The following is a 10871-nucleotide window of genomic DNA, read 5'->3' as shown; positions in this document are numbered from 1 at the left end:
CCAGGATACTGGAGCACATCGAGTCATGGTCGTAAGCAGCTCGGATCTCGTCGCGAAGTGGCATTACCGGGGCGACGCTCGTCAGGTTGACGCCTGACGCCTCGCACGTGGCACACTCGTCTACATCGTCTTCATCCAGCGAAGCTTGTCGACCCAATGCACCGCGTGGGTCGTAGTCGGGACGCCGAGCCAAAGCGTCGGCGAGAATGTTGTTCTTGCCGGGTTTGTAGTGGACAACGAATTTGTACTCAGAGAAGAACGAAAGCCAGCGGGCCATCCGCTGGGAGAGATGAGGACTCTTCATCGCTGTCCTCAGCGATGCATGGTCGGTGTACACCGCGAAGGTATCCTCACCCAGCAAGTACACTCTGAACTTGATCAGAGCGTAGCGCATAGCAAGGAGCTCCTTGTCGTGAACAGGGTAGTTGCGCTTTGCCGGCTTCATCTGCCTGGACTGGTAGCTTACGACACGCTCTCGACCTTCTTCATCGAATTGCGAAATCACTCGCGTCGCAGACGACGTGAAAAGGCTTCGAGTCATCCGGGAGCGCGAGGATTGGGCCTCGGCGAGACTTTTCTTCACCGAGTCGAAGGCGGCTTGATGTGCGGAAGTCCACGACCACGACACATCTTTCTTCAACAACGAAGAGAGCGGCTGGATCAATCCGGCGTAATTCTTCGTGTACTTGTGGAGATAATTTGCGAGACCCAGCCACTGACGCAGTTCAGTGGGATTCTGTGGAGTAGGCCACGCGCATATCGACGACACTTTCTCGGGGTCGGCGCGGACGCCGTTCTTGCTCACAAAGCAGCCAAGCACCGGAATCTCCGGCGCGCAGAATATACACTTCTTCAAGTTGGCATACAGCTTGTTTTCGCGCATCACTTGGAAGAGTTGCCTCAGATGCTTGAAGTGGACTTCAAGCGCGCTGAGGCCTCCCTCAGCGCGACTGTGTACGAAGATGTCATCGAAATAACTCGGTGCGAAATCGCGGAGCGGGCTCAGCACATGGGATACCATGCGATTGAACGTGGCGGGAGCATTCTTCAAGCCTTGTGGCATAACAAGCCACTCCCAGAGCATACCACTGGGAGTGCTTACCGCTGTGAGCGGTATATCGCTCAGCCTCATGAGGATTTGGTAGAACCCATCGGTCAAGTCGATGGCGCTGAAGACCTCACTACCCGACATTGCGTCGAGCACCATGTCCTTCCGAGGAATCGGCGTCTGGGCAGGGATGGTAGCGTCGTTCAGCTTGTTGAAGGCATGAACGATGCGCCATCCGCCCGTGGCTTTCTTCACACAGAAGGTCGGACTGGAGTGCAGCGATGTGCTCTCACGCACATGACCCGCCTTGCGGCGGCTCTCGAAGAAGTCATCGATAGCTTGGACCTGATCTCGCGGGAGCGGCCACTGCCGCGTCACACAATACTTCGAGCCGGGCACGAGATCGATCTCGTGACGAATTCCTCGGTCAGCTGGCAACTCAGCTGGGATCTTATCCGGAACTACATCTTCATATTCGCGGGCGGACTCGTAGACTGGATTGCTGGATTCGCGTAGAGCTTCCCAAGACTGCGCTGCGAAGCGCTCCTCGCGGGCCGACTTCGGTTCAGCGCTCTTTGGACGCGAGACGTCGTCACTGACTGCATTCACTTCGAGCGACTCCGAATCGGCGTCGGTGATCAGGCAAATCTGTTCGATTTCATCGGCCTTGAGGCCGCGAAGAAAGTTCTTCCAGGAGAGACCTGGAAGTCGAGTGATCGACCCTGCCTCGCCAGGCGGGTTTGCAAGCTCGAGTGTTCGTCGGCGGCAGAGGTACCTTCCACATACTCAAGCACGCAGACCGACTCCGTCGGTGAGCTGTCACTTGGACGGGCTCTCGGCGAGGTTTCAGCCGACGCCGCTTCGACTTCCTCTTTCGCCGCCTCGAGTGCGAATTCGAGGATGATGAGTCGCTCTCGCTGGACGAGATGTCACCCCCCTCTAGCGGGAGCCCCTGCTCGACCGCGATAGTGTTCAGCGGGAGCGCCAACTGCTCGACCACCGGCTCAATTGACGGGAGCCCCTGCTCGACCGCCATCTCGTTCGTCTGCGGGAGCCCCTGCTCGACCGCCATCTCATTCGTCTGCGGGGGCCCCTGCTCGACCGCCATCTCGTTCGTCTGCGGGAGCCCCTGCTCGACCGCCAGTTGGTCTTCATCCCCGCGTCGCCGCGGGGACTCGTCAGTTAACAGTACTGCGCAAGCCGTGCAGAGAGGGCCATCGCTCCCTCTGTGCACAACGTGCGTCGTGGATGACCGGTCCCCGACGGTGACGTGAGGCCAATCCTTCTGGGCGACCAGGAGGTGCGTGAACACCTCGCTCACATCATAATCACTGCGGCGCTTGACCGACCGGGCCAACCAGTCAATCTCTGGTTGATTGCGCGTCAGCCACGGCATACCCAGGATGCAGTCAAACGCGTAATTCATCTCAATGACGAGGAAGTCGTCGTTGCTTCGGAAACCGTCGAACGTGTACGGAAGTGTAATCTCGCGCCGCGCGACTCGGCGTGATTTCCCATCGGCCAACTTGACAGCGACCTCCCCTCTACCTTTGCGGGCAGTGATGTCCGACGGGAGTACCGACAAGCACGACGCGCGGAAGAAGTTGTTGGTCGCTCCTGAATCAAGGAGCGCTCGCAGTGGTCGCCGGGCACCGGCGACATGAAGACTGACAATGATCAATCTTGAATCGCTCGGCGTGGTGGTGGCATGAAAGTGTGCATGCAGCACAGGAGGGCTAGGAGGTTGGGTTGCCACCGGGGGACACGGACCTCCATTCCAGCCAGTAGGGCGCCCCGCACCTACTGACCCTGACCGTTTTTTTGGCTGGTCAGAACTCACGGGCTCGGCATCGACATGCGCAAGCACTGGAGCTGGCGCGCGGCACTCCGCCGCGCGATGACCGACCTTGCGACAGCGGAAGCAGGTGAGAGAACGATTGTTCCGACCACCGCTCCGACGCGCTACATGACGCTGACGAGTGCTCGTCGCATCGATAGCGTCGATGTCCATGGGCTCGGGCGCAGAATCCCGAGCTGAAGCAGGTAACGCGTGAGCGTATGACGCCGCAACCACGTAGTCCTCGCGTAGGGCGAGGGCGAACGCCTCTTCGAGCGTAGAGGGGTCCGATCTTGTAAGGCAGTAGCGCGTCATGCCTTCGCGCATACCGAACACGAATACATGAACCTGAGAGGCCATATCGATCGGCTTAGACATGATGCACGACGCGAGGTGTCGTGTCTTCTGGACGTAGTCGCGCATAATCATCGTGCCTTGCCGAAGGGCGAAGAAGTCTGCCCGAATTCGGGATTCATCTTGCGGCGGCTCGAACGCGAGCCGAAGGTCACTCTGGAGGGTATCCAGAGTGGGGAAGACGTTGGGATCGACAACCAACTTGCCGAGAGCCCATTCCTTGGTTTTCCCAGACAACCGCGAGAGGAGAAAATGGACCTTCGCGGAAGGCGCCTCGATCAACCTCGAGGCGATGGCGATGTCAATCTCTTGAAACCAGCGATTCAGCGGAAGTCGATCTTCTCCGGCACCGGAGTAGGTGGACGTCTCTAGTTTCACGACGTCATTCGTGGAGATACGCGAGGGAGTTGACAATCGCCGATTCGCATCGGCGAGCTCGCGTTCCATGAATTCTTGTGCCGCAACGCGCTGCTCGTCGGGCGTCGCTGAGCGCAGCAGCGACGTGACGACGGCTTCTCCGGACACCGCCGCGAGGCGGTGGAGAGCTTCCCACTCGATCCGAGTGAGATGGAATAAGGCAGCGTGGTCGAGGTCTTGGCTCATGTCGAACTTGGTCGTTGGAAGGACTACAAAGTGCTACCAGGTGTAACGGGCCAGGTATTTACTCCGTTACTTGCCTTTACTATAGTATTGAGGAAGCTCGCAATAGGACGACTGAGTCTTAGGTTTAAGGAATAATCAACTCTGACTTTATTTTAGGACCAAGGCCACAGCCCTGGCCACTCAAATACACGTCATAGTCCAATTGGCTAATAATGGGTCTGGATACCCATATATCAGCCAATGGCATGACAGCATTTCAGCACACGCTAGTCGTGTGCTGATGCACCTACTTATGTAAAGAAATCTACCTACTTATGTAATGGAGGGGCCCATTACAAGAAGCACACACCGCAGCCTCCAAGTTGTCGACGAACAACTGTTCTTTCTGAACAAGGGCTCGTTCATAGATGCCCCTAGAAGTGTGGCCGCCCACATGGTCACGAGGAGCGACGAGAAGCTCTAAAAAGAGGTCAGCCCCAGATCTCTCCTCGGGAGGCCAATACCCTCTTGAGTTGATGGCAGCTCCCTGGCTGACGGGTGCCGCCCCCGAACCCCCACGCACACGCTGGGCAGCTTGGAATTCCTCCTGCTGCTGGTCGAGGTCATTCGAGACCTCCCGGGGCTCAACGATAGCACCCTCCTCCTCTTCTTCTTCCTCCTTCTCCTCCTCTTCATCCGAGGAGTCGAAGATACTCTGATAGGAGCGTCGAGTCTCCTTCTCCTCGCGGAGTGGAGACTTAGAGGCTGTACGCTTCTTTGAGGGCTTGGCGCCTTCGGCTTTAGAGGCCTTAGCACGCGCAAGACCCTCGGCAAGCAAGAGACGTTTGCGAGGATTCTCTTCCTCATCGCCACCGGCTTTGGGAGCGCCCTGAGCCTTGGCGGCCGGACTCTCAGAGCGCACAGAAGTCCTGGGGCTGTGATCACCTTGATCACTAGCGAGCGACTGCACGCTGTCATCTTTGTGCTCACTGGGCACTGGGCTGTGCCCTCCCGCAGAGCCCGCAGGAGCATCGTGAGTGCTCTCGGACTCGGCATCGTCCTCACTGCCCGAGTTGAACTCACGTTCCACGAACCGAGGGCTCGGACGATTGTCTGAAGATGAGGGCGACGGACTGCGGCGCTTGCTTGCGCGCTTGTCCACAGCCGCGTCACCCGAGGAACCGATCGCCTCGGAGGCCACCTGAGTAGCCTCCTTGAGTGCAGAGCCTTTGCCGTGAGGCTTAGTGCTCTTGGCTTGCGCCTTACCGGCAGCGGCCTTGGAGCGGGTCTTAGCACCGCTCTTTGCAGTGCCACGAGGCATGGTAACGGTCGAATTGGAGACCTAGACGAAGAGCGCACAGGTTGCTGCTCGAGGCTCTAACTGTGAAGTGAGCCTCCGCCGCGTTCGCGCGGCCAAGTCGATGGTTTCCGACTTTGAGAATGAGAGTTTGTGACGAACACCTCTTCATTCTGATTGGTCGGTAAACCGAACCTAAGTGGGGGAGGATGTAACGGGGTACGTAGCCCTAAGTGTACCCTGGTTACATGAAGTGTGACACTTCACACTTCAGGTGTATGACACGTCATACTCCAAGATATTTGGTACAAAGTACCAAGGTCGTTCAAAGCCAACCATTGGTCAAACGACATTGCATTTCTATAGGTAACTTGTAGTTTGTATTAAACCCAAGCTTAACCTACCTGTAAATATACTCAGTTTACAATCTACCTTACTTAGGTCACTTCGCTCTCTTTAAATAAAGAGGGGACCTGTGAGCTGCCGTTCACTGAGAGTTTGTATACTCTCGGAAGATAACTTCCTCTAGCGCAAGGTGCTGTGTGACCCCGTCACATCTGAACTCCCAAGGAATATTATAGTGGCCTCAGAGGCAATCAGCCCATCTGGTGACGCGGCTGTGAGCAAGCGTTCAAGCAAGCGCCGCCGTCCGTCGGTCTCTCCAGACGACCGACTCGATTCCAGTACTGATTTTCTAGGTTGGACCGACGATTTTATTAACCAGTCTAGGAGCTCCCAAGATGGTTTTTTGCGACCTCTCCAGTTGACCAAGTATCTGTATCTATCCTTTGATAGTGGTAAATGATCTAGATAGTCTTTGTTCAATATATTTTTCCTGAAGAAAATCTTTGTCTGACGTATCGAGCTTAACTCGTTTGAGATCGCTAGGCTATTTATAGAGGATGTGATCTAATATGAACTCGGTATCCATCCAATCCAACAACTGCATAAACTAGTTAGCGCCACTTAACCAATTCCTTATTGACACTTATCGTTTTGACTCTGTAAACGACTGGTTCTCCACTTGTGTATGCCGTATCAACCTCTTGTAATTGTTGATTATGTTCAATTTCAGATTGTATTACCGATCCCCACGCTTCGTTTAGTGTCATGCCAACAGCCCTGTGGAAGGAAGCGTTATAGTTAGCAGCTAGATCGGATATTACCGATTTGGTTAGCTGTCGCTGGGAGCGTATTATCCGCTGCTTGATCGCTTGATTGAGTCGTTCTATTTTACCCATTGTAGCATGTTCTCCTGGCTTGTTGCTGAAATGCTCGATGTTTCTATTTTTTGAAGTATGATTGAACTTTTAATTTCGTGATCACTCCCACTTTCGCTTGTGATAATTTTGGGTTGATGTTGCCTTACCAATTGTTTATACGTTTCAGCACTGTATCTATCTGCTTGTTGGAGGCTAGATCTACCTACTCCACTCGACTGTTAATATTGACTCCCGTTAGCAACGAGCGCGATTCCCATAAAGCTAAATCGATCTGAGTTATTACTAGCTATATGAAAATGATCGAATGGTTTCCTCTGATCTTGAATTTCTGAGTATCAGCATTGTTCGCTATCCATGCCTTAACATATATGAGTCGAATTGAGCTATCTATGAGCTTTGTTTTACCATTTAGAGCTTTGGCGGCTATGAAGCCGGTTTTTGGATCATAATAGAAATTTATTAGTAATCATCCGTCGCTATATCACATATAATTAAATATCGAGAGAGTGAGCATGCTGATTCCGTCTGACAGCACTTGATTTGCGAGACCGATTATAGCCATACATATGCAAGCTCGTCGGTGCAATCAATCTACATAATCTTGAGTATCGGTGTCATATATAAAAATCTTTCTTTGAGGTACTCACGTGTTCTGATATCGCATTCGAGAAAGCCGAATACCTTGTCAGATTTAATATCATCCATGACACCATAATAATCATCGACGGCTGCTGCAAACGCAAGGCATTATCAAGGCCTCAGAGATAGCGTTGGCGTCATACCCGATGATCTCCTTGAATGTTTTACCGCCTCCAATTGCTGTCGCCTTGCGCTTGGAAAATCGATTGAAAATGATGGATAGACCGCCGGCAATATTAGCCTCTCTCTTCGAATAGATATCATTTTCCTCTGAATCAATGGAATGGACAAATTTGCCGCTCTTGACTTCGAGGAGCTTCTGGTATTGGAATGCCTTTGGATTCATACTTTTGCGAGCACCATGGCACCTGCGGCATAACATCATGATGTTGCCATCGATGTGTCTGATCGTATAATCAAAATAATCACCTGGTACGTTCTCCGCGTCAAGCCTACCGAAGCAATGGATGCTTGTTTATTTTTGATCTTGACGAATCTTGCTGAGGTGATTGATCGTCAGCCCAAGCTTTCGTTTAGCAGTAACGTATTGGGTCTTATATCCATTGTATCGATCGGATGGAAACTGGAAGGCAGAACCTGTCGGGGTTTGGGTGTGATGATGCCCTTGAAGCATGTATGGTACATAAACGTTTCAGCTAAACCCGGGATCGAGACTCCATCTGAAAACATGTCTAACTCGAATCGTTTGAATAGCCCACGTTGAGCATTGACCATCACAAACGGCTTGACATCCGGTTATTGTACCAAATGAGTATCTATTTGATATAGCCCATAGTGCTTTCAAACGCCTTTTAACGCGCTCATAGGCATCTGGGTGCGTCGTATATCGCCATCAAAAGCGCTCTTAGGAGGTATTGCCGTCTAGTTGAGGGCGTCAAAAAATCGGGAAAGAGATTATTTTCAATACAAAAAAAGATTGAATTCAACACCTCTAAAAAAAGGATGCTTTTCAATAGCTAAAAGGTGGTATTGATGTACTCTGTCCCGTTTATTTATATTACAGCTGTGTGTGTTACAACATATTGCTATTTTTAGACATCCTGGTATGACACGAGACGGCGCATTCGCCAACAGACGCTGAACCGCAGTCATGAGCGACGATGGACAAGATCCAGAGGTCTCGCCGCCTGAGGGTGATTCTTCTAACGTCGCACATAGTTCATTCCGGTTTATCTCAACCCATTTTACAGAAGATGCTGCTGTTACTGCGCTACACAGTGTCGATACATCCGAATACAACCATCTACGTACGTATGGGCCGTCAGAACGTCGCAAGAGTGTCTACACTTGCATTTCGCATGAGGCGTGTTCTCGTCGGCTACGGATCGTTAAGATTTCAGAGTTCAACTCTTCTCATTCCATAACGACTTCTTCATACGAAGTAGAATCTAGGGGTACCCATAGCCAGTTGCTAACGCACCGAAAGAGGTCTGGAATTGACATGCAGATAAAACCAGAGGTGGATAGCATTCTTCAAGGTGGAGCAGGTCCAAAACGATGCGTACTTCTACTACAGAAGAAATATAAACTTGACCCAACCATGTTAGCCAAGATTCCAGACGAAATCAAACTGAAGAACAGAAAAGCCAGTCTGAAGAAGAAACTAAAAAAAACAATTGGGATATTTCAAGTTTTTCAGTTCTGATGGAGTGGGCCCACCCGCACATGTGTACTACGGCTGACAAGTTTTTCGGAAGCTTGGGGATTGATGGGTTTATTGATTTGGCGGCATTTACTCAACAAAGTCTCGACTTTCAGAATGATTACTCATATGAACACATTTGATCACAAGTTTGATGGTGACACCGGGAAAGAACTTCGTTTGGTGTTATTTTCACATCGCGACGTCTTTTTCGAAATCTGTACCGATGTATTTGTGATCAAAGAGAGACCGGTCTCGTTGGAGTTACCGATGGCACCTACCGCATCGATTTCAGTAAGTGCAAAATATTTATTACAGCTGCTAACCCATGTATATTATTCACGTTTATTAAAGATCGCTGGACTCTGGTAGCACTCGGCAGCTCTTGCTCTGTGTATGAAAGAAAACGTTACCGACATTCATTTGTACCTTGGATGTACATGTTTGTGCGTACGGAGCATGAATTTGCCTACAAAACGTTATTCTCTACAGCTAAGCGATTCGTCGCTGATTACTTCAACGATTCTTTGGTTTTGAAGTACGGAAGCCAAGATCATGCTTCCTACATTGCTACAGCTTTTTCCTCCATCTGGCCTGGTATCAAAATACTTAATTGTTATCCACACCTTTTCAGAAAAGCGTTCGAAAAAGCTGGCCTATTGAATGACTCTGGATTCTACAGTTCTTACGTCGAGATGAATATATACCTCCTCGAGCAAGCGCGTACCGAAGAACAATTTACGGCAATGGCTGAGCGTATAGTTAAATATTGGAGCGACAAAAACGAACAAGTGTACGCGGATTGGTTCAAAAGCCAGTATTTATGGGGTACATGGTTTGCTACTTCTGCTGTGCCTGGTGTTTTGCCGTCACAAAACCCCATCGAATCCCACAACAAAGTGATAAAAACGGTGTGCACTCCGCAGCTACATGCAGCGACCTCAGTCGTTTTGAATGACACCCTCCCAGCGATCCTTTTGCTGAACAGTGACAAAAAGACATCCCGATACGGTCATTTCTGCGAAGGTAATATTTAACTTTTTCATCATAATATGTTTGACTAAATTAAAAATTGTTTTAGGTCCTGTTCCCAGCGAAATGGTTGAACACGCACGAGTGTTTTTTCGTGAAAAAAATCATAGGAAGCAATACCTTATCTTGAATTCCCCAACAAAACTGAGCTCAATTGTTTTCAATGCTTGGGAATACGCTGTTTACCCTAAAAACCAGTGTGGAGTGGAAGTCACCGATGCCCGAGTCTCCAGGTTTTTTTTTTCATCATTTATCCAACTTAATATATCAGCATAACTTTCAATGTTTGTATGTCATACAGATATCTCGACTCGAAAAAAGGAAAACTACGGAAAAGGTCCAAAGTTCCTGATTTTAATCTCTATTTTGTTATTGCAACACTTGCCCTGATGAAGCAATATGACCTGCAAACAGCAACCGCTCACATGCCTGTTCGGAAACAGAGTGGGGGTCAGCGAAAAAAAACAAATTGTCTGAGCAAGGACGACTCTAGATACTTCGAAGTTGGAAAACTGGAAAAACAATTCGTTCAAAAACCATCCTTTCCAATTGGGTGGAACGTGACCAAACAACTTCCAGTTGAAGACACCGAAGAAAAAATCACGTTGAGAAATGTACCAGGCCGAGTTGTGGATTGGCAAGATTGTATTGGGCCAAGAGGTGTCTATAACTGGGCGGTTGAGTTCAACAATGGTGCTAGGGAATTGCTGGAAGTGGATCAATTGGCTGCGCTGATTAACAAGTGCCATCACGAAGGGCTAAACGTTACAGCGCGTCTTTTCTAGTCGAAGCGTGACTCACGACATCGTGGTGATACCCATAGTAGTTTTAATACCACATGCTTTGCATAATACATACAGAAGTATCGATTTCCATCCAATGGAAATTGTATTGAAAAGCATCCGATTTTGTATAGCAGATAAGCCGCACCCCAAAAAATCGATTTAGTCGTATATACTACTGAGCTGGCGGACATGTCGCCAACAGGGGCGTAGGATACGATTTCAATTGGAGCGGCAAGACAACAACACGACACAAGAGGTGTGAATTATTGTTGGTTAAGTAGACCCCATAAAGAAACGCTAATAAACTTGGAGCGTTTAACCATTCTGTAATTATCGTTAAACTATCAAATAAAAAGCACTACCGTCAACATCAAGCGTTTTACGGCACATTATTCAAATGATTTAATCGTA

General features: G+C 50.0%; 1 protein-coding gene across 1 annotated transcript; it reads right to left on the bottom strand.

Moving 5' to 3' along the window:
• Positions 1–6543: 6543 nt before the first annotated feature.
• On the bottom strand, positions 6544–7326 carry PITG_12244 (uncharacterized protein; the record flags this gene model as incomplete). Its single annotated transcript, XM_002900807.1, has 2 exons — positions 6544–6556; positions 7124–7326. The coding sequence occupies 2 exons, from the start codon at positions 7324–7326 to the stop codon at positions 6544–6546; spliced, it is 216 nt and encodes a 71-aa protein (XP_002900853.1).
• Between the last annotated feature and the right edge of the window lie 3545 nt (positions 7327–10871).

This window comes from Phytophthora infestans, genomic scaffold, assembly GCF_000142945.1.
Source record: "Phytophthora infestans T30-4 supercont1.24 genomic scaffold, whole genome shotgun sequence".
Classification (NCBI taxonomy): domain Eukaryota; phylum Oomycota; class Peronosporomycetes; order Peronosporales; family Peronosporaceae; genus Phytophthora; species Phytophthora infestans.
The sequence above is the reverse complement of the archived record's forward strand: the minus strand, read 5'-3'. Positions and strand labels throughout refer to the sequence as shown.